At 29.9% G+C, this 26987-nt stretch overlaps 2 protein-coding genes and 2 non-coding genes across 4 annotated transcripts in view; 2 read left to right on the top strand and 2 right to left on the bottom strand.

Annotated features, from left to right (window-relative positions):
* Positions 1 to 112: 112 nt before the first annotated feature.
* Positions 113 to 184, top strand: TRNAH-GUG (transfer RNA histidin (anticodon GUG)). Its single transcript has one exon. It is a non-coding gene; the product is annotated as a tRNA-His (tRNA).
* Positions 185 to 4177: 3993 nt separating this feature from the next.
* Positions 4178 to 4249, top strand: TRNAH-GUG (transfer RNA histidin (anticodon GUG)). The gene has a single exon. It is a non-coding gene; the product is annotated as a tRNA-His (tRNA).
* Positions 4250 to 8038: 3789 nt separating this feature from the next.
* Positions 8039 to 9556, bottom strand: LOC107453606 (acid-sensing ion channel 2-like). The gene has a single exon (XM_016070483.3). It carries the CDS (start codon positions 9554 to 9556, stop codon positions 8039 to 8041), a length of 1518 nt encoding a protein of 505 aa, XP_015925969.2.
* Positions 9557 to 12933: 3377 nt separating this feature from the next.
* The window catches only part of LOC107453608 (very long chain fatty acid elongase 7-like), a gene marked incomplete at its 5' end in the record, with an annotated part of 15553 nt that continues 1499 nt past the window's right edge, over positions 12934 to 26987 (bottom strand). Inside the window, 7 exon segments of the mRNA XM_016070484.3 lie at positions 12934 to 13133; positions 15108 to 15244; positions 16585 to 16693; positions 19997 to 20056; positions 21690 to 21764; positions 24112 to 24302; positions 25998 to 26081. Coding sequence (XP_015925970.2) covers positions 12945 to 13133; positions 15108 to 15244; positions 16585 to 16693; positions 19997 to 20056; positions 21690 to 21764; positions 24112 to 24302; positions 25998 to 26049 — 813 coding nt within the window. The 3' untranslated portion in view covers positions 12934 to 12944.

Here is a 26987-nt window from a genome sequence, read left to right as displayed (position 1 = left end):
TAGGAATGCATTACTTTTGATGACATTGATATGCTCCAATTGTTTTAAAATTCGCATTTCATTTGTAGACAATTTTCTAAGTTTCTATTTAACAAGCTGAATCTCAAGCGTAGCCGTGATCGTATAGTGGTTAGTACATTGCGTTGTGGCCGCAATAACCCAGGTTCGAATCCTGGTCACGGCAGTGGTCATTTTTACCCCGTTTTTTAACTTTTGTAATGTTGATAAAATCAAAACTTTATTGAAATGAAAGTTTTTGTACATATATTTCACGACTAGAAACGTCTTAACTCTTGGTCTACGTTATTGCAGTTATTACGCATTAGCAGTATTTGTATATCTTTTTCATTTTTTTTACTCATATTAACTTACTTTAATTTAAAAACTTGTGAAGATCGTTAACTACTTTAAAAGGAAAAATAATCTAAATTTATAACGATTTTTTCATTCTGTTTTCTTTACCTATGTAATTACAATCATGGATCTTTTCTTTCAGGAAACATCTCATACATATTTTTTTCTTAATGGAAGGACATTTTAACAAACTGTAGAATCAAAAGAATGAACTATTGAGATTTACCTGTTAATTGAATGAATGAATCCTCATACGAATTTTCTTTCGTATTAAATTGATTGAAAGTTTGAACTATAAAGATTTGCTTTCCATTAATTTGAATGGAAAAATAAATATTTATAAAATAGAAATATTCATAAAATAAAAAAATTCTCTAGTACATGCCTGGAAAACTTTAAAATAAATGATCACCAATATTGCAGATAGTGCCTATTGTTACAAGTATCAATTACATGCACTAAATGTAAAATTTACTCTGGTCCGCACACAAAATAAATAAATTTTGATCGGAAAATCCTCTATTTTTAATATCTCAAAGGGGTGACCTCATAAACTCTAATTAATTACAGCAGACAATATTTTATGTTACGAAATCAGACACAAAAGCGGCAAAAACCTTAGACAAGATCAGACCACATACCTTTTTTTCAACAGATTCAGATTTTTGACTCCCAAAATAGGGGGTCCCCTTAATGTTAATTTTTTAAATTTTATTTAGCAGGTAGTTTCTCTCGAGAACTTTTAGAGTAATTTGAAAAATTTTTGCGCACAGTTATAAAATTCATTTAACCAAAGATAATTCCATGCTAAATATAATAAATGTTTATTATTATTTTACTTAATAAAATTCGAAATTTTTTTATTTCTAAAGTGTACAATTCTCTACGTTTTTAGGAATGTAATTTTAAATGGCGAAATAAAAAATTTGAGCGAAATTGACCGAATAGTTCGTTAGAAATCGAATTTTAAACAGTAATATTTTTGAAATTTGATAAACTTTATTTTACGCATTGTACAACACTTGTCCTTAGTATGATTTTTAAAGTAACCGTAAGAAAATTTTTTTTTCAAAAATCTTTCACGGTGTCGAAATACACAACATTTCACAATGGGAACGTATATAATAATGATATATTTCTGAGGTAAAATGCTTAAAAAGATAAAGTTGGAGGTAATATTTTTAAAAATTGTGAAAAACTTCTTATTTTGGCTACAATCATATTTTTCTTTTTTTTGAAATTGTTTTTTGTATCCAAATACGGAGTATTTCAAACTTAAAAAGATCATGAGATTGGTTTTTAAAAAAATAAAGAAATAGCCTAAACATTGAAAACTAATCCAGTGTTAAAAATTAAGAAACACATGCTTTTAAATAGAAATGCATGGTCTATGTCATCAATCTTACATCAGAGAAAAGCTAAATCTAATAGAATTGTGATGGCATATCTTCGGATCATCCTCAGGGATGTTTCCCAGACCGTCGCCAATAGCCCGTTGTGCAGCTCTAGTGTGACGTAAATTAACTACAGCAACTAAATCTAATAGGTTTTTTTTAGGGTCTTCTAATTCTTCATAATCTTATCTAAAAGTTTTTTTCAGTTTCTTCTTATAATCAGATTTTCGCGAAGTAAGTGCCGATCTCATTGGTTTAAAGAGGTGATTTCAGATATGCTAATTATTTAGTGTAAACAATAGTTTAAGATGCAAAATCGGAGACAACGTACTTTTCTTTACCAAAGATACAATCGTTTGGCAGATTTGGATTTTAGATTTTAGAAAACATTTAAAAAAGAATAGAAAGATTAGCAATATTACTATATTAGAAAATTTAAAAAAAAAATTATTTTGCATTACAGTTTTTTTATATCCATAGATCTTCCACACAAAAAGTTATTTTTTATTACGATTAAATATTTTTTTATTTTAGTTTTCTAATGATCGAAAAGTGTTGAACTTAAGGTACACAATTTCTTGCACTAATTTTATTTAGAGTAATTGTACTTGTAAAAATCTAAAATTTAAGGAAATAGGTCCAAAAAAAGGTTTTGTGTAAAAAAAATTTAAGAATACAACATTTTTGAGAAGGCGGAAAATTAACGTTTAAAGAAGGTCAAGCAATCTCCTACCTAAACTATTGGGAGTAAAATTTTCATATGGTATCCAAATTTCATATGATTTGTTACTTTACGTGTTTTGAGGGTCAAAATTTTAAATCCGTTGGAGGAGAAAAGGCATGTTTTCAGAGAAAGATCGTTTTTGTGTTCAATATTGTAATCTAAATTAACGTTTGGCAAAAATTAATTCGCTTAGTTAAGTCACCTTCGAATCATGACGATCGAGTCCAAGTACGTGAAAATTCGATAATTAAATCGAAAGTTAGAAGATGTTCATTCTCTTTTTTATTTATTTTTTGCGCAATGTACAATAATTTCCTTTTGTAGTTCTTCCAGATATTGGCTATAGAAATACAAAATAAAGTACGTTTTTCTCAAATGGATAAGATAGATTTTTTTTCCTTCATCAGACCTATTCCTTGAAAATTTCCATAAAAATATTTTGTGCATACTTCTATAAGTAAAAAGGATAATTACCTGTTATTTTTTATTTAATTATTATTTATCTGAGCGGGCTAGAAAATCACGTGTTAGGACCCTAGATATATTAAAATCTAAATATCTTTGGTTGCATGAGCGTAAAACGATTTTTATCGTAAATTGTTGACTTATAGATGTTGCAATTTGCAACATCTATAAGTCAACAAGGCATTTAGTACAAGTGTTCCGTGTTCAAATCAACATCAAGGTAGGTTCAGTGGTTTTATATCAATAGTTCAAAATAATTCATCGGCGAAATCAAATCAAATATAACGAAACAAATATTTAATAACGAAAAAAGAATTAATACAACTTAACACTTCCGTGTCTACATGTTCACTGCTTGTTGATGCGCTCACAGCGCCCTCTCAGTAAGGAGGTTTTACCAACAAGTAAATTGTTTATTTATCCCTTACATGAAGGTTTAATCAGAAATATTTATTTATCATTCCTTTTTATATTCCGTTATATTTACATTTTGTTTTTGGTTCCTTTATTATTCCAAAAAGTAATTTTATATTTCTCTATTCTTTATGACGCACAGATTTAGTTAACTTGTTCTTGCAATTATCAAACAGTGATTTTTTTTAATTTAATTTTTAAATACGATACATTTACAATTGTAACAAATTTCATTTAAAATTGAATGCAGTCAACATATGCAATTACGATAATGACTTCAAAGTAACTAGTATTTAAAACCGTGAAGCAAAATGTTAGAAAATACCTTTTCGCACCATTGCTAAACGATCTCTTTTGCGAGAAATCTTTAACGAGGCATTTTAGTAACCAAAAATTAAATTAGAATTTAAAAAGCAGGTTAACTGTATAAATAGCTATGATAATCGTTTTAAATCTTATTCCAATCGATTCGGAAACTAAACTAATTGAAATAAACTTGTATTATTACCTGTGTAATTTTAACAGAAATTTTTTTAATTTTGATGAAATATTTATGAGAGTTGATGACATTGTAATGAAATAGCCAAATGTGAAAACTTTGTTAATTTTATTTATTTTTTTTTGTAAAAAGAAAGAAAGAAAAAATTTAAAACGAAGTTTTTTTCAAAAAACTTCAATTTTAATTTTCCCCAATGCTGCCACCTATACCACGAGTAGGAAAGCATTACTTTCGATGGGATTGATATGCTCCATTTATTTTAAAATTCGCATTTCATTTGTAGACGTTTCTATAAACTACTATGTAACACGCTGAAACCCATTCGTAGCCGTGATCGTATAGTGGTTAGTACATTGCGTTGTGGCCGCAATAACCCAGGTTCGAATCCTGGTCACGGCAGTGGTCATTTTTATCATGTTTCTTAACTTTTGTATTGTTGATAATATCAAAACTCTATTAAAACGAAATTTTATGCATATATTCCACGACTAGAAGAGTCTTAAATTTTGGCGTATATATTATTATAGTTATTACACATCAGCATTTTTTGTTCTTTTACTCATATTAGCTTTCTTTCGTTTAGAAACTTGCGCAGATGGTTAAGTATTTTAAAGGGAAAAGTAAATCAAAATTTATAATGATTTTTTTCTTTACTTATTTAATTACAAAACATGGAGTAAGGGCTTTTTTTCTTAATGGAAAGAACATTTTAGTATGGACTATAGTATCAAAAGTATGAACTATAGAGAATTACCTATTAAATTTAAAGACTGAACCATTATACGAATTATGTTTCCTATTAAATTGATTAAAAGTATGAGTAAGAGATGTAAAGATTTGCTTTCTGTTGAATTAAATGGGAAAAAAAATATTCATGAACTAAAAACAAATTTCTTGTACATGCCTGGAAAACTTTAAAATAAAGGATCACCAATATTGCATACATTGCTTTTTGTTACATGAAACAATTGCATGTACTAAATGTTAAATTCCACCATTGTGAGGCGCAAATATTTACACAGGTCATAGCACGCAAAATAAAAAACGGACCCCTCAGGAAAATTCTTTTATAAAAATTGTGCATGGTATCAAATTACACGACATTTCACAATGGGAGCTTATATAATAATGATATATATTTCAGAAGTAAAATGCTTAAAAAGATTAAGTAGGTGGTAATTTTTTTGAAATACTTTGGTCATTGTGAAATACTTCTTATTTTGACCACTATCTTAAAAATCTTTTTTTTCTTCTTTTCTTTAATTGCTTGTGGTATCAAATTACGGAATATTTCAAACTTAAAAAGATCAGGAAATTGGTTTTAAAAAAAATAAAGAAATAGCCTAAAAATTGAAAGCTAATACAGTGTTAAATAGCATATTTTTATAACGAAACACATGCTTTTAAATAGAAATTCATGGTCTATTTCATGTCTTCTTACATAAGAAAAAAGCAAAATCTGATAGTTTTTTTTCAGTCTCTTCTAATTCTTTATAATCTAATCTAAAAGTTCTTTTTTAGTTTCTTCTCATGATTGGATTTTCTTGAAATATGTGTCAATCTTATTGGTTTGAAGAGTTGACTTCAAAAGTGTAAAAAATATTTTATGTCTCAAAATCAGACGCAACGTACTTTTCTGTACAACGATACTATCGTTTGGTAGACTTGGATTATAGACTTCAGAAAATATGAAAAGTAGCATTACGTTTTGCATTTTTTTACTTTATTGCATTACGTTTTATGTTGCATAGATTTAGTTAACTTGTTTTTGCGATTATCAAACAGTAATTTTTAATTTAATTTTTAAATTAGCTTCATTAACTATTGTAACAAATTTCATGTAAAATTAGCGCAGTTAACATAGTATGCAATTACGATAAGTATTTCAAAAAAGTTATTTAAAACTGTAAAGCAATGTTAGCAATTACCATTTTGCACTATTGCTAAACGATTTCTTTTGCTAGAAATTTTTAACGAGGCTTTTTAGAAACAAAAATTAAATTAGAATTAAAAAAAGAAGATTCTTTTAGAAATAGCTATGACAATAGTTTTAAATTTTATTCCAATCGAATCGGAAACTAAATCAATTGAAATTTACTTGTACTATTACCTGTGTAATTTTAACGGAATAATTATTAATTTTGATGAAATAGTTATGAGAGATGATAACATTGTACTTAAATAGACAATTTGAAAGCTTTGCTTATTTTATTTCATTTATTTATTTATTTATTTTGTAAGAAGAAAGAAAGAAAAAAATTAAAACAAAGTTTTTTCAAAAAACTTCAATTTCAATTTTCCCCAATGCTGCCACCTATACCACGAGTAGGAAAGCAATACTTTCGATGAGATTGATATGCTCCATTTATTTTAAAATTCGCATTTCAATTGTAGATGACGTTTCTATAAACTACTGTGTAACACGCTGAAACCCGTGCGTAGCCGTGATCGTATAGTGGTTAGTACATTGCGTTGTGGCCGCAATAACCCAGGCTCGAATCCTGGTCACGGCAGTGGTTATTTTTACCACATTTTTTAACTTTTGTATTGTTGATAGAATCAAAACTTTATTGAAATGAAAATGTTTATTTATATATTCCACGACGAGAAAAGTCTTAAATTTTGTCGTATGAAATTACAGTTATTACGCATTAACATTTATTTATTTACTTTACTTTTTTTTTAAAAACTCATATTAGATTTTTTATGTTAATTTGGCAGTATGAAGATTCGAGGACATTTTCAAAAAGAGAAATGATAAAGCTTTAAAAAAAAGAGATAGTTGTGAAATATCTAAAACTGGCCAGTGTGTGTGAAGTGATTGATGGAAGATATCGTTCGGTAAGTGGGTCCCACTGAAACAAATTTGACAAAAAGAAAACTAATGTGAACCAAACATATATATTAAGAAAGTCGATAGCTGGACACATTATTTACAAAGAGTACATAACTAAATGGAGTACATATAAGAGTACTAAACATACATTCCTCTTGGTTCAGGATCATATGAATAAGTCGACAGCTTTTTTAACATATATCTTATTATCGAAACCTTTGAAGACTTTACACCTTGAAGCTATCTTATGCCCTTAAAGATATTAAAATGTGGATTGGGGTGGTTGCTTCGCTAGAAAATCCAATGTGGACCACCTATCTTCTTTTAAATGAGGTTTTAGAAATCATTTGTAGTTTCTAGAAATCATGCTGCTTGGGAAAACAGTCACAGTCACACTAATTTACCACTATTGTCGAAGACTTCCCACACCATAAAAGAGCATCCACCTTGCTGTCCCTTCCCTCTGCTTTTCCACAACTATTGTTTCATTTTATCTATCGTATCAAACTACATCATCTGTTGATATCTATTTACAAGCAAAAGGAAGTAGAAAGAAAGAAAAAGAATTTCAGAAAGAGTTTCAGTCTGTGGCAGAATTGAAGTATGCCATCATTGAAATCAAAGAGAATTTTGATGCTAATGTCCTCTAGAGTTGAGTAAATGATACGCGAAATCATATATTTTGGGTAACATGGCGGATATGCATAAACATAGTGGATATATTGACTATTAACAGTAATGGCTTTATTACGGCAGGACACTTTTAGACTCTTTACTTATTCCATTTTTTTCCTACTTGCGCGGGGGAGATACTGAGTTACTATCTCCTTCTCTTAGACCTTCTTATTATATACTATGTATATGTATGGTTCGTATTGGTTTATTTTTAGACTAGTTTATGACACAAAATTAAGGAGGATTTTTTTAAATGATTAACAGTTAATTTCTATGGAAGTTGAAGTAGCAAAAGAACTCACATTGAACTACTATAATAAACACTTGCGGACGCTACCATATGAATAACCTTGGTGTTTTACCTCAAAAACTCCATGACATCGACTAAAGTATTACTACAACTACTACTACTTTAATATAGGTTTAAATATTTATGTTTTTATTTCTTAAGGGCCATTCACTCTGTATCCTGTTACCCTAGATTGATTAGAAACTATGAAACATGTAAGATGAATTTCTTGCGCGTGAATCATATTTACTTTTGCTCGCATAAGCGTTCCGCATGCAGTGAGAATGAATTCCTTTAAATGAATCATAAACTGACTCTTTAGCAAAGGTATTGTTCAACCTAGAAGATTTATTGACTCAAACCTTACCAAAAATATATACTATGTATCTTATTTCATTGCAAAATATCCTTGTAAATCATTGCAAAAATAGATTACCACTTCGATCAATTCCAATAAAGCAAATAAAGTAAGCCCAAGCCATAATCCCAACTCTCCTCCTAGATGACTAAATATTTCACATTCTTCAAACATCGGAAGTTGTGTGTAAACATTTTGTATCAGAGTGGAATAAAATACTTTCAAAAAGACATAATTATTCTTTAGGTAATCAAAGGTATAATAATCTGTTCTATTCAAAATGTACACAGACTTCGATGGCCATAAAGCTTTAGAGAGCTCCTCCTCGTATGATGTCGTAGTACATGGTAGCGGGCAATCGCAAGGCAAATCCCCTAAAGCAATTCTGTCTTGGACGCTGTCCAGGCAACATACATCCGTCTCATCCAGCAAATTACAATGTTTTAGACCAGGAAGTATCATCACAGTCGGGTCAATGCAATCGCACATTTGAAAACTTTGCTCCTGCAGACAAATTTTCATGCATTCTCCTTCATTGCTTTGATTCACTCGAGTTAAGTAATTTATACAACGATCCCGATATGGTGCAGGTAGCCGTTCAATAACCGTTTGTTTCAAAGCTATAGATGTTTCAAAACCGGGGTTTATGTTTATTCCTTCTTCTTCTGGGTTTGGTTCTTCGGTTGCATCATGGATCAAAACACGCAGTCCAATGGAAGAAGTGAAAGATATGTATTGTTCTACCTCTAGATTTGTAACTAACTCCAAACCACTAATATATCCTTCTAATGTGGATTTTAGAGGCAATTTACTTCCATCAACTTTGTTGAAGACGTAACAGTTTCCATATCGTAAGCTGGGAAAATGTGCAAAGTCCATGTGCGAGCATGGTTTGCCATCAAACCAGCAATATTTGATCAAGTCTGATGCTTGATGTCCAACAAACTCGCGATTTGCTTCATTCATTATCATATACTTACTAAGAAATTCCATTTTCATTTTAGTTTTGTCTCCTATAGTTTTGTTTTTAACATTTAAACAAGAAATGGTGTCTCGACGTTCTGAAAAGTGGTTCTTACTTTTGGAAGGATGTGTATGAAACATTCCTCCTGGAGGACGCATCGAATTGCTTCGAATACATCCTCGTTCAATTATATCACTGTTTTCACATCTTTCATATTCATATTTCATACGATTCAGATTACAGATTGTAATGCCAGGGAAATTTAATGCCGTATTTTGCTTTTCTTCCAATGTTATAACCACAGGATAACTTAAATAAATATTGAGAAATCTTTGAGTTTGGTAGATGCAAGCTATCAGACCTATTAGAAGTATAAAAAACCAAAGACCTTTGCCGATTTTTGTTCTAGCGTTGCCAATCTGTGAGATGATGGGTATAGACGAGTCTTTTAAAACATGATCAGTTACGAAATTAAATAATTTTGGAGGGGAACTATTGACTCTGAACATCTTTTGACGATATTTAGGAATTGTCTCATTTAATTCCAAGAAAAAAGGATCGAGTTTCTTTTGCCATGAACTCATGCTGGTTTATTTGTATTACTTTTGCATTTACGACAAGTATTTTTAATTGTCTGATTGGTTTGGAAATTCAATGAATGCTGATTAACTCAATCACTTCGTCAAATGGGATGTATTTCTAGAAAGAAAGAGAATATAGTTTTACTTCAATATTTTCTGTTAAAAAGAAAAATTAAAAGAATTATTGAAAAATTGGTAATTAATTTTTTTTCGGGTCAGACAATTGATAATAATTTCTAAAGTGCATTAGAAGAAGAAAGATGATTATTCAAAAAGATGATTACTAAGCAAATCAATTTATGTTCACCAATAGATCTTAATTGAATCATAGGGGAAAACTATTATACGAGATCTTTTATACTATTTACCAATTAAATTTGACTCAAATTAAACATTTAATTTAAAGAAATGAAGGTTGACGGGAGAAGGGGGGGGGGTAAGAAGCGTAAGCAAACAGAACTCTTATAGTACAAATAGTAAAAATAAATAGTTTTAGCTTTCGTAGAAAAAACTGTTTTTTGATAAGAAACAACAATTGTTGCAAAGCAATCATCAGGGTTGGTAAGCGGCAGTGTACAGGGAGCTTAGCCCCTGAATATATTGAAAAATATAAATTATGCAGCAGTAATTTTCACGTTTGAAATTGATGATGAAGATTCCCAAATTTGGTTACATCTATGAAATTACTTAAAAAAATATATTTTACTGATGACTAAAGCTACAAGTCATATTTCATTCAGCATAATTTATAATCTATTCTCATTCAATAATTTATTAATTTAACAAGGACAGATAGAAAAACATAACTCAAATAAGTATATACATACTTGATTCAAATAAAATTTATTTAAATGCGATTCAGGGTATAAAGAAATATTTTCTTTAGAAGACATCATTTCATGAATCACATTTTATTTTCTCTCTTCTAATAATACTAAATATTCTTACTATTGTATAACAAAATATTGTTCCTAGCTATTGACTAAATATTATAAAGTGGTTTTAGTAAAAATAATACAAATTCCTCTCTTAATGGTTGTTTTGAATCTCACTGAATATTTTTTGTCAGGTTAAAAGTCTTTGCCCTAATTGTAATTTATTATCTCTGCTTGAGGGAAAAGTAGTGGGATTCATTTATTAAAAATTTAATTCAAATTACCATTTCTCTAATAAAATAAATTTATGAAATCATTAAAAGTTAAATTTATGGAGTGTTTTCCATTTTGATCATGTCTACATATTTTTAAAATGCTACAATTTTGCTAAAAAGAAAGACAGGACATTTTATACATTGGGATTAAATCCTGATGTGGTCATCAGGATGGATATTTAAGCGTGGAAAAGTTATCGAAATCAGAAATATCACTATTAATAAAGGCGGGTATTCTGAAAGTCAAAACCTAGTCGTTTATCGGTCTAAACTTACAGGTGTTTCGAATGATTGTCTTATGACAACCAAATTGATTCCCTTACCTGTCTTTCTCAGTACAGTTTTTTTTTATATTCTGTTTTTTCCCCTCGTTTGCAAACTAATTTGTGTCATCAATGTGTTCACTTTTTTTGTTCTCATTTTTGACTAAAAATCTAGAAATATTTATTAACGGTGTTCATTGCGACTCACCCTGCATTGTAATTTGTTTTTCAAATTGTAATTTATCTCTGAAAATTATCTTTTAATGAATTTTAAATAATTTTTCTGATGGGTAACATTCTCAAAATGCAATACTTACAAAATTGATCTTGAATAAAATCAAGGAATATTCAGATTGAAGAAGATAAGTAACTGGAGTAAGTTTATAATTCTAAATAGTAAAAAGATAATGGAAAAAATTTTAAACAAAAATAAAACTGAGCTAATTTTTTTTTTTTTACAAAATTAAATTTTTAGTTAAAAAAAACTATTTCACATTTACCGGCATTTTTTGAATATTTCGTTCTATTTCAATTAGACACCGTTGTTCGGACAACAACTTTAAAACTCTTCCATATTACGACTCATATCAAGCTTACTATTAAAAGACAGCGTGTCTTTCAAATATCTGGAGAACCTATTTATTACATCATAAAGTTGCCAAACTGAAAACAAATTGTTTTTGTCATACCGAAAACTATAACAAAACTGAAATAAATTTAGGTTCTCCTCCTGGTTTGAATCATAAAATGTCTTAATAAGCTGCACGAATAAAAATTTATTTGGACGACGACAGTAAAAACATATGAAGCTAAATAATCAGAATTATATTTCAGTATAAATTACTTCTTTTTCTCACGTATCAATTAGTTTTTATATCTTTTTACAACTTGATGAGATAATAACGCTGCTGTTTGCTCAAGAGATCAATTTTTAATTAAGTTAAAAAGCTGAAGAAAGTAAGTTGTTGTAAGATATTTATGGTTGAAAGTTTTAATGAAAATTGTATTTTTCCAGAATGATGGTGAGAGAGAAGTAATCCAGAATCATAAAAGAATCCAGTGAAGCACGATAAACAATCCTTATAATAATTTATTTTATCAAAATTTTCTCATATAAAAACAATTTCTTTTTAATAACAAAATGGAATTATCAAAAAAAAAAAGAAAAGATAATTTGAATTTCAAAGCTTATTAGTTTACTAATAAGACTCAGAAGTATTTTTTAAAAAGAAAAATATCAACGTCCTGGTGATGAAATTAATAAGACTGATATTTTTTTTACAATGAAGAAAAATTTCGAGTAAAGAGTTAAAATTTGAGATGCGTTGATTTTCAGGAAACTTGAATGCAGTGTCCACAGACACTGACATTTTTGGAATGATTTCCCTATCATAAATATTTAATTAAAATCAGTACTAAAGCTTTTTTTAAATAAAAATTTTAGGCTGAGTATATCTTCTCAAAGACTCTTGTTTCTGATTGGAACAAATGTTTAGCGATTATGAAATGTTTAAAGATTATGAAAATATCCAGAATTGGGTTACGATCTGCAATCATTTAATAATAACTTGTAACAACTAATAATTCTCGAACAATTAACCGAAGCAACCATGAACAAAACTTAATTATTTCATATTATCTGAAAGATAATATGACAATTCCTATTCAAGGTTTGAGGAAAAGTTTAAAACAAACAGTCTTGATTCTTATTTATTAGAAATTAAAGCGTTTTTTTAATTAATATAATGAAATTAATGAGGTAAGATTTAGATATTTTGCCAGAATAGGTAATTTTTTGGAGTGTATTTCAAAGTTTCCAAGAAGTTTTTTTAAATTTATTTTGTTTTCTATAATCATGTGTTCTAATACAAGAAGAACCAATGCTCATGTTTGGTGAATGGCTATAGGTTAAAAATTTTTTTTAATTTTTAAATTTCTAAGGGAATACAACAAATACAATTCAACTATTGAGTTCGACTCACATATAATCAGTATACTTTTTATTAAAATGAGGATTTTTTACATGATACGATTTTTTGTAGAAATTAATGAACAAAACTAATATTGTTGTTACAGAAATAAAACAAGCTATTTCAGTTCTTCCAAAATTTTCACAACCTGTTACAAATCCATATACGGCATATGATAGGATGACAATGAAATGCGCCTGGAAATAAAAAGCAAAAAAAGTTCATGATAATACACTTTGAAAAAAAGCATTTTCAAAACTACCAGAATATTGTAAAATTTACCGTGTTTCTGGTTCTATGGGAACACCAAAAAGCTCAGTTGTTCTTACCGAAGCACTTTGGTACTTTGGTAAAATTAACAATAAAATATTGTTTTATACTATGTGATAAAATTTAGTAAATTAGTGCTTTTTTTCCTTACCAGAAATGTCATTACTATTTAGTACGATAATTTTATTTGAATTGTTTTCTCCGTGTAAGCATACTGAAAATCTTAGTGTTTTAAGAAGCAGGAGAGAGAAATCAAAGCTTACATTAAAACGTTATTTTTAGAAATAAATGAGCAAAAACAAATTAAATGCTAGAGGAAATATAATGACCAATCACATTTTCAAAAGATTGAAGAGAACATTTTAGGGAGAATAAGATCAAGAATTTTGTGTTGGTCATAAGGTGTTATATTAAGCAGTTATCTAAAGGATATTTATCTAAGGGATATTGTAAACAACATACCTCGAAAATATACTAAAGAAAAATTTGATTTAAATGCCTTACGACTGAAAAAAAAAATGTAATTTGTCATTATATTGTCCAAAATTCTATTCTTCATATAACTGATTTTGAAATATCTAGTCTATGATCCGAAAGACATAAGTAATGAGTACAAGTACAAATTAGGAATTTTAACGAGTGTACTTACAAAATGAAAAAAAGTAAATCTGTTTTTATTTTATAACCGTCGTTAAACACTCGACCCAAATTTGAGTTTACTACTACTGATGTTCAATTTCACAGCCTTGGAATTTTGAACCCAATTCAGAAGACAAAGGAACTCCTGGATGTAAGAAATAAATTGAGAAATTCCGAGAAATTTTGCCTTCGTGGAGGACTTTTTGATAGAACTAACCCGCATTCGCCTTACCTGGAAAGGAAAACCACGAAAGCCTCACACGGTTAGCCTCATAGCAAGGGGACTCTAACTCATGATCCGTCTACTAATGAGGATATTTTACGTCAGCACTGTGGTCGGTGTGAGCCGGGTGCGGAATTCGTATCGATCAGCCATTGCTGGGATTCTAACTGGGGTCACCTTATTGGAAGCGAGTGCTCTATCCCCTGAGCCACCATGGATCAAGTAAATCTATTAAGCATATTTTACTGAAAACTTGAAATGAAAGTCATTGCAAACAGTTTTGATTAAGTATGAAGTAAAAGCTAAATTTTATTTTAAGCTGAGGAAGAAACTTTTTATTTCTTTTGATTCAATTTATTTATTCATTTGTTAGTCTACTGCCTAATGAAGTTTATTCATTCACGTGAATTCTTAAAATACACAGTTTTTAAGATTGCTATCTTTAAAATTCTACTTAAATATGACTTAAATAGCAGCATATTTTTGGAATTTAAAAGTTAATTATGTTTATAAATTTTAGTTAGAAGCCAAATATACAAAAGAAATGTATTGCATTAAAGAGTTCGAAAGTCGATCGCTAGTTCAAAAAAAAAGGGGGGGGGGAAGCACCCACACACTATACATCAAAGTAGCCCCAAGCAGTGATCCAACGTTTTACGAACGTTTTTTACACTGGAAATAAAAGAATTAAAATAAAAATGTCACTTATATACTAAAAACCCACATTTGTAAAAAATAATAATTTCAAAAGCATTAATCAACCAATTTTACTATCCTAAATTTTATACAATATCCAACTTACTAGAGATTACTTCAAAGTGTGGCTCACATCAATTAATGTTCCAACGTAGTTTCAATTGTATTTTTTAAATTCTTTTATTTCAATATACTCTCGTTAGTTTTTTGTTTTAATTTTAAACTACAACGAGACAATAAGGGCGGCAGTTGAAGGACATATTTTACTCGTGTAGACAAGAGCAGAATGATTTTTTTTTAAAATTTGAAAATGAAATAAATAAAAACAAAAAGGGTAACTTACTATTTGGAGTATTGTTAAATATTTTTTCCACCATAAATACTTTTGCATACGTGGTCCAATGGATGCTAGTCCATAATACAAATACATTACCACATGAATGGATACGTTTAATGTTGTACCAAACAAGCATAAGAAAGCTAAAAAGCAATAAATAATTAATGTTTCATGCAATAATTAAAGCAAAACTGAAACAGAGCTTCAGTTGGACAGAAATGAGAGGTTAAAAGCGAAGAGTTCATAAGAACAAATTTTTCTATCAATTGATTTTGACTATGCCAAGTAATTTTCGTAAGTAACATTACAGTTTAAAACTATACTTTAGTTTTAATGATGCATTGATAATTAATTATGATTCTAGTTTTCCTTACAAGCTTGAAGCGATTTTAAAAAATATCGCCAATGCTGAAATGGCGCCTTGACGCTTGTCGCCAAACTGTCGTCAACACCGAATTGACATTTTTACGATTGTTGCCAAGAATTAACGAAGTCCAAAAATCCACTGAGTAACGTATATTAAGCTTTCGAAGGCCCCGAAATGATGCTTTTTTGCGAATAATATGCTATTTTTACAATTGCTGTGAGTTTGCAACATTTACTCACGACTGTTGGGTCAAGTTTAGCCTATCTAAAACCAGCGTATCTACGCTTATTTTGAAAATGGTACAAAACATCAATATGGAGAAAAGCCACAGTTTTGTAAAAATAGAAAGCTTTCGTAGTCTAATTTTTTAACATTTCAAAACTTACTCCCATGCTGCATGACTTGGACACATTAAAATTTTAAAAAAACTGAGAATAAGGCAATGATTTTGGTAATTTTCGTCCAGGTGGAAAAATATCGCCAAATGGGCGATTTTCTAAAAAAAACTTCAAAACTTTTAAAATGTTTAAGTTATTTGGCTGTTCTAAAGTCAAAATAATTCTTTAAGACAAGATTATACATATAGTTGGAAATCATCGTATTGCTTCAAGTGTAAGGAACTTAAACTATAGCTATTTTTAATTTTCCTTGGGGAAGAGCTTCGAAGAACAGCGTTAAGCCATTAACGCAAGAGAAAGATGCGTTTTATCAAAGGGAGATAGGATTAGGTCTATTAAAGGGAGGTAGGATACAAATGGGTTTTTACAAAAGTAGTTAACCCACTAACGCAGAGCAGACGTAGAAAATTTTTCAAACTTCTTTTTTTTTTGGATTTAAATATTTTTGACAAATATATAATCTAACACATAATAATAATAAGTTCCAATAATCTAACCCATTTTCTTAGTGACTATTAGACAGTTTTTTATAATTAAAATATGCCAAAACATATTTTTGCTTGTCAGAAAAAATATATATATAAAAATTTCTCCGGCGTCAAATCTGCGTTATAAGGTTAATATGCGATTTTAGAGTTAGTTTTATTTTATATATTTTATAAAAATGTTACAGAAAAAGATTGCGATTAAGAGGCTCCAATCTAATTAATTTTCTTACCAATAGTTCTCAGATATAAACCAAGCCCAAATACGAGAACCATTGCACAGTGATGAAACAAATGAAGGAAAGTTATTTGATTATTCTTCTTACGAAGAGCAAAAAATACCTAAAAAGAATAGAATGTACAATGATGCATATCACAGAATAAATAGAAAATAAAATAGTCTAAGAAAACAGGTTTGCAGTTAGGTACTTTTTTTTTGAACTGCAATAGGAACTCCGTAATCTAAAGGAATTGTGTCTGAACCTGCTTTGAAAAATCAAAACATTCAAATTTTGAAGATTATGCCAATTTTTTCAACCTTTTCTTCCTGGTTACTTAGTATTTTTGTTTGTCCGCTGAGTCAGAATGCTATATCGAATCCCTTATAACTCCAGAACCACTTGGGCTAGGGATCTGAAATTTGGGCAGTGACTAAAAGGAGCAAATTTATTCTCCGATCATAAAAATAAATTTAAAATTTAAATTAATCCGATCGGGAGGGATGTTTTAAAAGTAAACATTTCTAATAGGTTTAGCGCTAGTTATTGTTTAAAGTTAAATTGTAAAGGATTCTGTTTCTTCAAATATTAAAAAAATAATGCCAGTGATATTTGGTAGTTTAAAGTTCTATTTAATCAAAAAAGACGTTTAATGCTTTTTTTTTCTAAGTTCAATTATTATTATATTTTTGCAAGCTCTGTGATTATTGTAGCAGACATCCGAGCCACCGAATTAGCATTTCTAAAGTTATCGGAAACCAAATGTTTATTCTGTGCTTTTAAAAAGTGTTTCTATAAAAATAAATAAATTAAAAACAACGGTAATTGAAATAGAGAAAAATAAAGTATGTTTTAAAAAGCAAAATTAATGAAAAAAAAAAGGTATTTATTTGTTAATAGCAACCGTAAAAAATCGTCATACTATTATTGACTCCAATGATGCTTCATTAATTTCGGTAATTAGTATTACTGGTATTTTGTAAATTGGGATTATTTTTAATAGGTACTAATTTCACTAATAAAGGTGTTACTGTAAGTTCTGTGGTAATAGGTTTTTTACGGTCCAGCGAAAGGAATAAGAAGAAAATTGATTTATTGTGGTAATTTTTGACTAGCATGAGTTAGCCTTGATCAACAGCATGATGTCAAATGATACTGATTATAGTTAATATTTATTATTTTGGTTGTATAGACATAATAAAACTTTTTATAATAAAGCCTCCTGAAAGGAAAATAAATTTAAAGAAGAATGAAATTCTTTAGCTCTATTAATTGTTTCAGTGTATTTCTTTCAGTTTTGTGCAGATTTCATTGCGTTGATTAGAGCTTTGTAGCTAAAATGTTCGAATCCAACTCCGACTCCCGAATTTCTTGAAAGCTTGACTCCGATTTTAAAAAAGATAACGTTCTTATAAAATCATGACTTTAAGAAAAGAGCTATATACAGATACATCCAGCAATACGCTAGTTATATCGCTAATAGTTCCATAGAAGTTACTTATAAGTTCCATATAAGATCAATATAAGTTGCATATAAGTCCACATTTGTTGCATATAAGTTCCATATAAGATCAATATAAGTTGCATATAAGATCCATATAGGTTGCATGTAAGTTTTATATAAGTTCCATATAAATCCATATAGGTTGTATATAAGTTATATATAAGTACATAAAAGTTCCATATAAGTTATTATATATTTACACGTGAAATAGTTCTAAGCAAAGTAGAGCTTAGCACCTAGGTCCTTGAACCGTGAAACACAGTGGTAATGGAAAAGTTATTCTTTTTTCTTCACTACAAAGGTTTTAATACATTGTCGTTATTGATATTTTTCGATATTTATCATTGTAGTATTGTATGGATATTATTGTAGCTCATAATATTGATATTTATTGTATTTTTGATATATCGTTAGAATCTATTTAATATCGTTATCATGATTAGCAAAAAATATCAATATTTCCCAATATATCGCCCATATTTACTTGCTTCACCTTCGCACATGCCATGCTCCTCCTCACATTTTAATTTTGGACTGTTATTTGGTGACTTGTAATGACCCTGTATTCATTTGATGGACGTCACTTCTTTTCATTTTTGGTCCCGCAGTGGACTGATCGTTAAGACACGGTTCTAATCAGATCACCGAAGTCAAGCATCACTGGCTGCGGTCAGTGTGCGGGTGGGTGACCCACTTGGATCAGTCTGCGTAGGGACCGAGGGTGTGCGGTATTGGTTCTCGTTAAACTGTGCTACCGTAAAGTGCTCGACTTCGCGCGCAGGTCGTCGGGCTACCGAAGCGGGGGTGCCATCCCCTCCGCAGAGGATAAAAATTGTGATGGCATGTCTTCGGATCATCCTCCGGGATGTTTCCCAGACCGTCGCCAATAGCCCATTGTGCAGCTCAAGTGCGACGTAAATTAACAACAGCATCTTTTCATTTTTGTTATCGATTTCATTTGAAATTCAGTTATTTTGCTACGAGATATCATGAATTAGAACAATTATTAATACTTAAAAAAGGGGAGAAAAAAAATAAGTGCGCAAAAAACAACATAGAGACAGAAAACAGTTCTAATCATTTGAATCATTTTGGTAAATGAAAAATGTTTGTATAACCGAAATTCTATTATACTTTAGAATTGAAATAATAAAATTTGAAGACGGCATTAGTGGGAAAATAATTTATTAAGAGCCATGGTAGTCCAGCGGTCCAGCAGAAGTACCGTGATTTCTGATAATTCAATAAATGCTCGTAATGTAATACGTGCTCTTAAAAATTTTGGTATCGAAAGTCCTGTGGTCAGTTGCTGAGTAATATCATGGATATAGATATCTCGGGAAAATTTCCTTTTCCTTCAGATCTATGTCTAAATTTAGGAAATGCACAAGCGAATAAGTGGTGCTGCTGTCTATCCGTGGGATTCTGAACTATAATCTAGTTTCACCCATGCGGTGCTCGCTTATCAAACGAAGGGCAATATTAATTTAATTCTCATTCGTTATACAATTGTGTTTTAGAATTGTAATAATAGTTTTATAATTTTCATATATTTTTACACATCTTTATCATATTATTCTATTTCATTCATTCTAATAGAATAGTATTTCATTTACAAAGCAAAAAATACAGTTATATTTCACTCATAAAATAAATCATTCATTTTGTTAATCAATATTTGTTTCAAGTATTAAAAAAAGGCTATGCGCAACTCTCATACTTGGCTATTAAATATTATATCATGGAAAAACAATGAAATTATGAATTATAACTTTTCGGAATTAATTTTCGTTCCTTCGATTTAAAAAAAATTGTAGCATAAAATAAGACAGTAAGAAATATTTCGTAAAAACATGTATGATTACAAAATTGCAAATAGTAAAAAAAAAAAAGAAAAAAAGCATAACATGTGCTTTTTTTTACCGTATCCAACAATTCCAAATGCTTCACCATCCAAACATACCACGTTATGTGCAAGCCTCTCTGTTAAACAAAAGAAAGGGATGAAAATGAATATAAAGCAACAACACTATTCCTATAAATATTATTGTAAAAAAAACTGAATTTGGTAACTGATGACGTTGTTTGGCAAGAGTCGAAAATTACGTATATGCTTTGGTAGAAGTCAGAAATATTTTTTGGATATCATTATTTTTCACTTATACAATCATGTGTTGACAATCAACATACACTAATGGGGTTACCGATTATGGTTCTAACATTGACAAATGTTGATAACTAAAGTATGTAGAGTGCGCAAAAAATTAACAGACCACCCTGAATAACTTTTGATATAATGATTGGTGAATCCTCATGGTCTAGGACTCAGTCTTAATAGTTTGAGGGTTATATACAGGGTGATTCTAAAAAGATGGGCAAAATTTTAGGAAGTGATAGTACACACCCAAGCAAACAATTTTTATCACAGAATGCATAGTTGAAAACAAAACGCAAAGGTGCTGGCGCATTTGGAAAGTTGTTTCATGCAAACGTGAAAGCTCTATTCCTGTTGTGAGTTACTGCGCTGCGTTACTTGTCGCCAAGCTTTCGGCGGCGGCAGGGAAAGTTCGTGATATGCTGGTGTGTTTCAGAATGCTTGCCTATCTTTTCTTTGCCGTTGTACTGCGTGCATAGCCGCTGCCGGCCACTGTTTTGAACACTTATTGTAATCACATGCTATTGAATTTGCTTTTATAACTTAACTTCATCGTTCTTTGTGTGTTTTTGTCTCATATAAGAAGATTGCATGAAAATTNGGAGCTTTCACGTTTGCATCAAACAACTTTCCAAATGCGCCAGCACCTTTGCGTTTTGTTTTCGACCATGCATTCTTTGATAAAAATTGTTTGTTTGGGTGTGTACTATCACTTCCTAAAATTTTGCCCATCTTTTTAGAATCACCCTGTATACTAATAAATATGCTAATTAATAAGTACATACAACATTTTGAGTTACGAAATCAAACAAAAAAACGTGCTTTCTTTGAATTAACACAGCTTTTTTTTTGACGGATTTGGATTTCTGACTAAAACGGGATGGATTTATAACTCTATGGCCCCAATCAAGCGGATAAGAAGAACGGTCAAAAGTTTGGACCCCTTTTTGCGTATTTCACCATATCCCGAGAGCATTTTAAGCGAAATGAAAAAATTTACACTCAATAATAAAATTCGTTTGTCCAAAGATAATTCCAGTTATAAAATAATTTCTATCGAATTTTTATTATTTTTTAATATTTTATTTAGACCGGCCTGTGTAAGGCTTAGGGAACTGCCCTTGCATTAGAAAGGTTCTGGGTTCGAATCCCGGGTAAGGCATGGATGTTCTTTCCTTCTCTGTACTATCTGTCCTGACTGTGGGAGCAACGTTGGCCCACCTAATATGGTGCCCCTGAAAGGGTGGCCTTCAAATCTGCCCTTCAGGTGCCTGTATGACCTAGGTCATTATCCAGGTGGGCTTTGGAAAAAAAATATTTTATTAATTAATAGTAATATGACTTGTGCACATTTGGGAATTTAATAAATTGTAATATTTCAGCAAATGAACTATATAGTTTTATTGTAGAATAAAGTAAAAGAAGATGAATAAAAAAATATGATACAAAGTTAAAAATTACTTGTATTTGCTGTTTGTTTGCTCCATTTTTAACTGTACATCTATTGTTCCAAACTTCAGCAGTCAGAACTATTGCCTGTAAATAGAGAAAAAACAAATAAAAGCACTTATCTTTAAAGGCATGATTTTACAAGGAATCTTAACTTCAATAATTAACCAAATTGAAGTTATTGAACATGAATTTTACAATGATTCCAAACAGTCTCCCTATATTAAAAAATCGAAAGAGCCGTCTCCGTTGCTGTTTTGTGCTCCAAAGTAACATGTAACTTAACGCTAGATATTGTTTTGTTGCACAAAGACTTAATAAAATTGATACTGCAATGGTTTTTAGAAAAAGCTAACAGGAAGTACAATGAAATTAGAAAAAAATTTAACACTTTATTATTAGTTCAAGAGTTATTAACTGCTAAACTTGTAAAGAAAAAAACATAAAAAATTTTAAAAAAAACGTATGGGCTTCTCTACAAGCCATAGGAACTCAACTTAAAAACTGAAAGTTGGTATGCTGAAAGTGCCATATTTGTTTATTAATTTAACACAGAATTTTTCTCGAAATTTTAGTTTGTTCGAAAGTTATTGCAGTTTGAATTTTTTTTTTGTATGAATTTTTTACCACTTTTTTTTGCTTTACGTAACATTTTGTTTTGCTGCAGAAAATCATAGATTTAGAAGCTTGAAATTACGTTGGTATACATAAAAAAAGTACAGGGGTGTGACGGAATAAGAAAATCACATTTTACAATTAGTTTGAGAATAGACTCTTAAACTTTTAGAGAAGAATACCATTTTCGGTCCACCTGTAGCCCACTGAAATCGAAGTACGTAGTTCACACTTGAGTTAAGTTATTTTTATAATATAAATATTTTTCGAAATTCCAATTTATTTGAAAGTTATTTCAATTTTAAGTGATTTTTGCGATTTTTCAGCATTTTTGCTTTAAATATTGATTATTATCCATTGTTAAATAAATTCATGATTCTCTCCCGAGATCATTATTTTTTTATTTTATAAGCGCACGTTTGAGTAGATGTCAATTAAAAATCGCAAAAGAGTGTGTGTGTGTGTGTGTGTGTGAGTGAGTGAGTGAGAGAGAGAGATAATTATATGACAGATTTCATACAAATCTATATTCTGTCGTTGGTTTTGGAAAAAAAGAAGGCAGGTAGCATTTTTTTTTTTTAATTTAGTTAATATCATATTATCAAGTTTGATNGGTATAAGCTTTCTAAAATGCTTTAAAAATTCAAAGACATCTTTCAATGGTTAACTAACGCAAGACGCGATATCAGACCTTAATATTGACCCATAATTTTTAAATTGGACCACATATTATATTACAGGGTAATAGTGAACCCTAACACGGGAAATAATTATAGGTCAAGAGAGAGAGAGAGAGAAAGAGAGAGAGAGAGAGAGAGAGAGAGAGATTTGCGTGTTAATAGATATGTTTTAGTACATATTTTTTTCGCTAATAACCAATCGCTAATTATTTATTATTTATTTTTTTAAACTATAAAATACAATGCTTCTTTTTTAGTCGTCTGAAAATTTATTCGTAATTTAGTAATGAAATTTGAATAAATTATTATCGAATAAAAAACATTTTATTCAACGAATGTCGAGTTTTATAAAAGCATGCGTCTGATAGATAGAATATGATTATACACCAGTTTGCGCTAAGTTAATGTGATTATATTTTATTTTTTAGTTTGTTTTTTCAATAATTGATACTATTTCAATAATATACATACGTATGCATAGATTTGGAATAATATATTTATCAATTTCTTCAATATATATTTTAAAATTATTAATACGAATACGTAGTCAGCATTTTTAAGCATCTTATATTTTCTAGAATACAATTTTCTGAACAATTTTTCCCAAATATATTGAGAAAGAAATAAAAAAATCTTTGCTTTTAGAACAGAAATCAGCTTAAGAATTGTCTATTGCCTAGAAATTTCGAGATATTTTCTATTAGCTAATAATTAAACCTCTCCGAGCAATCACAGAACATTATTTCAATATTTTTTTATAGTCAGAACTTGGTTGCTTAGCAACGGAGTAAAATTAAGTATTCCTCTTGTGAATTAGTCTATGGGTTATCTTAAAATAAATAAGATTTCATCATTAAAATTTCTTTAATTTACAATATCAATTATCGATAGATTTTTTAATATAAATTTAGAAAAATATTTTCAAACTACTTATTTAAGATTTTAGTACAAATATAATTACATAATCTAACATATAGTTTTTAGCAACTATTAGACTATTTTTTATAACTAAAAAATACCAAACTGTATTTTTACTTGTAATTAGATCGCCAAAAAATATAAATAAAAGGGACACCGGTGTTCCAACTGAATCAAAAGGCTAAAAAAATAGTAGTTATAGGGAAAAAAAAATTTCTCACCATGTAAGCCAAAATGCCATTCAGTAAGCAAACCAACAAATTATATACAACAATGGTTCTTTTTATCTCCATTGGTTTCCGTTTTTCCAGTATCCATGGTATCAAACATTTGGCTAGTACTATATATGCAATTGATATGAAGACTGTAACTTCTGGATGTCTGACAAGCGTTTTAGTTTCATATACATCCCCTAAAAATATAACTTCTGTGTAGTAACATAAATATTATTGATATTTACGCGTAAAACGTATGAGTAACGAAATTTGTAAAGATATTTGTAATTTTTCATGTATTTTAAATATTAAAATATAGGTAACAATGAATGGGGAAAAAATTTTGGTTAAATTAGTTGTTTTAAGTTGTTTTTTTGTGTGCCAGGTATTTTATATTACCACCGTAATATAACACCCAACCCTATTCTGAATTTGAAACTACTAATGTTCAACTCCGTAGTCTTGTAACTTTGAACACAATCCAGAAGGCTAGGGAACTCCTAGATCAAGTATTGGGAGAAATTTGGCTTCGTGGAGGACTCTTTTGACGGAACTAACCTGCATTTCCATTACAAGGAGAGGAAAACACGAAAATCTCCACAGTTAGCCTGTTGTAAGGGGACTCTAACCCAGGATCCGGCTACCATTGAGGACATATGAGGATGAATATCAGTTTGTAGTGGTTGGAAAATATCTGGACTCTGGTCGTCATAATAGATTGCTCCGGAATCGCAATCGGTTAAGGCTTTGCTCACACCATTGGTTGGAGAGCTGAGTTTAGTTACTTCGATCCTGACAGTCGATAAAAAAAAAACAGCTTGTATATTCAGCAGGGTGTACGTTAAATCTGTCGTGGCTGAAAGCCGTCTCGTTGATTATGGTGTGTAAGTTTGGACAGAGGGGTACGAACTCAGGTACTATCCACTTGTCTGACCTGGGTTAAAATTAAGCGCCATTTCTATTATAGCCGCTAAAAGATACAGCTCTAAAACTGGGGCTTGGGGCCTGACCATGGTTGTGTGACAATGATGGTCGCTATGGTACTTAAATTATCTTAGTTTGCGCCATATATTTGGACGTTTCTAAACAGTTTGCTACATAACTGTACATTTCGGATCAAAACTCTGAATATTTCAGAGCCAAAAAACTTGACTCTGTAAAGAACTACTTCACTTCCACATCTGTTTTTTTCATTAAAATGTTTCTCTAAAAGTGAGGAAAGTAACTTTTCAAACTAATTATTACTCATGCCTAAAAAATAACACAAATGGTATTTGAGAGACGGAGACAAAATTAGTAAATGACTAATAGTTTTTCGAACATCCTTGTTTAAAATGAACATCTTTATATCTGTCTCTACATCATTAGGTCTAACAAAATCATTTTCATAACATCTCATATTTCTAAATGTTTGTTGTCTACATTATAAAAAATTCCTATTCAAATTACTTTAAAAAGTACTGACACCCTGAGTGCAGCATCCGTAAAATCCGTTTCACCGTAAAAATTCATACCGTAATTTTTAGATAAATACTTTTTTAATTACAGAGAAAACAAGCTAAGAAGAGAAAGATGTTAACGAACCACATTTTCTCATTAAAAATCATCTTACCTAATGACTGTGGGAAAAAAATACTAAATTCTAAACAGAAACAGCTGAACATAATGTATTTTTAAACCCGCAATTTTGATATTTTTTAACATTTAATTTGGCACCTTCTAATGTTTTGTTCTGTTTTTCAAGATTAAATGTAGCTGTCTATAACGAGATAAGGAAGCGGTACTTAAAAAGTTTATGTTGGATAACTAATATTAATTCAAAACATACTAATATTCAGAAAGATATACTTTACTTTTTACTAAATTTATATATACGTTGTGTTAATTCTTACCGTCAGCTTTGAAGAAGTTGTAAATGTCTGTCAGGAACATTTTCTGTATCATAAAGTTTCTTAAAAACAGTGCGTTTTAGGAACCTGTAATATGTATGAATGAAAAATTATCACTATTGTTAAAATTGCAAACCGAAAAAAGTTTTTTCCAAACATGAAAAAGTTCCAGTTCTTCTTAAACATAAACAAAATTAGACAACAATCAGTCAGACCTTACTGACTTAGACTTTCAGATATTCTAATACAGACACTTTTAATGCCCTTAATAAGTATTAAAAACTTGTCAAAAAAGAAGTAAATATTTGTAAATTTTATGAAAATTTGACGTGCCATCATCGATGTCGATTACAGAAAGCATCAGAACTAATTTATTGTTGGCTGATAACGTGAGATTGAGCGATGAAGGTCGTTAGGGTCCTTCATATTTCACTTACATATAAAATAGATTTGATATTTTTAATCTCTCTTTAATAGACATTTATTGATGTTTGTGATTTTTTTCACGAACGATAATACTAGAGGGCGATCCTCTATGACGTCATCATAACACTTTTCTCAAAGTTTCAGCTGAACAGCAGACTCAATTTTGGGTTTACTACTACTAATGTTCAACTATCTATCAACTATCTACTACTATCAATGTGTAGCGTCTAATTTTGAAACCAATTGTGAAGACAAGGGAACTCCTGGATTAAATATTGGGAGAAAATTGCCTTCGAGGTGGACTTTTTGATGGAAATAACTCTCATTTGTGTTACATGGAGAGGAAAACCACATTGTAAAAAATATATAAAATCCTACGAAAATTCCTTTTTCGGGATGAAGCGCGCGAACCGGGGATCAGAGGAAGTTTTAAAGGTAACAGTTAGGATAGATAAATTTGTGCTTGCTATTTAACTTAGGACTTAACTGACTTTTTGTATCAATACTATGCCTAAATTCAATTTATTATAATACAAATAATAATAACCTATAATATATATATATATA

Source organism: Parasteatoda tepidariorum, chromosome 3, assembly GCF_043381705.1.
Source record: "Parasteatoda tepidariorum isolate YZ-2023 chromosome 3, CAS_Ptep_4.0, whole genome shotgun sequence".
Lineage (NCBI taxonomy): Eukaryota > Metazoa > Arthropoda > Arachnida > Araneae > Theridiidae > Parasteatoda > Parasteatoda tepidariorum.
The sequence above is the reverse complement of the archived record's forward strand: the minus strand, read 5'-3'. Positions and strand labels throughout refer to the sequence as shown.

What these genes read in the sequence shown, in the direction of transcription:
- LOC107453606 (XM_016070483.3), bottom strand. Translation starts at nt 9,556, where the DNA reads ATGAGTTCATGGCAAAAGAAACTCGATCCTTTTTTCTTGGAATTAAAT.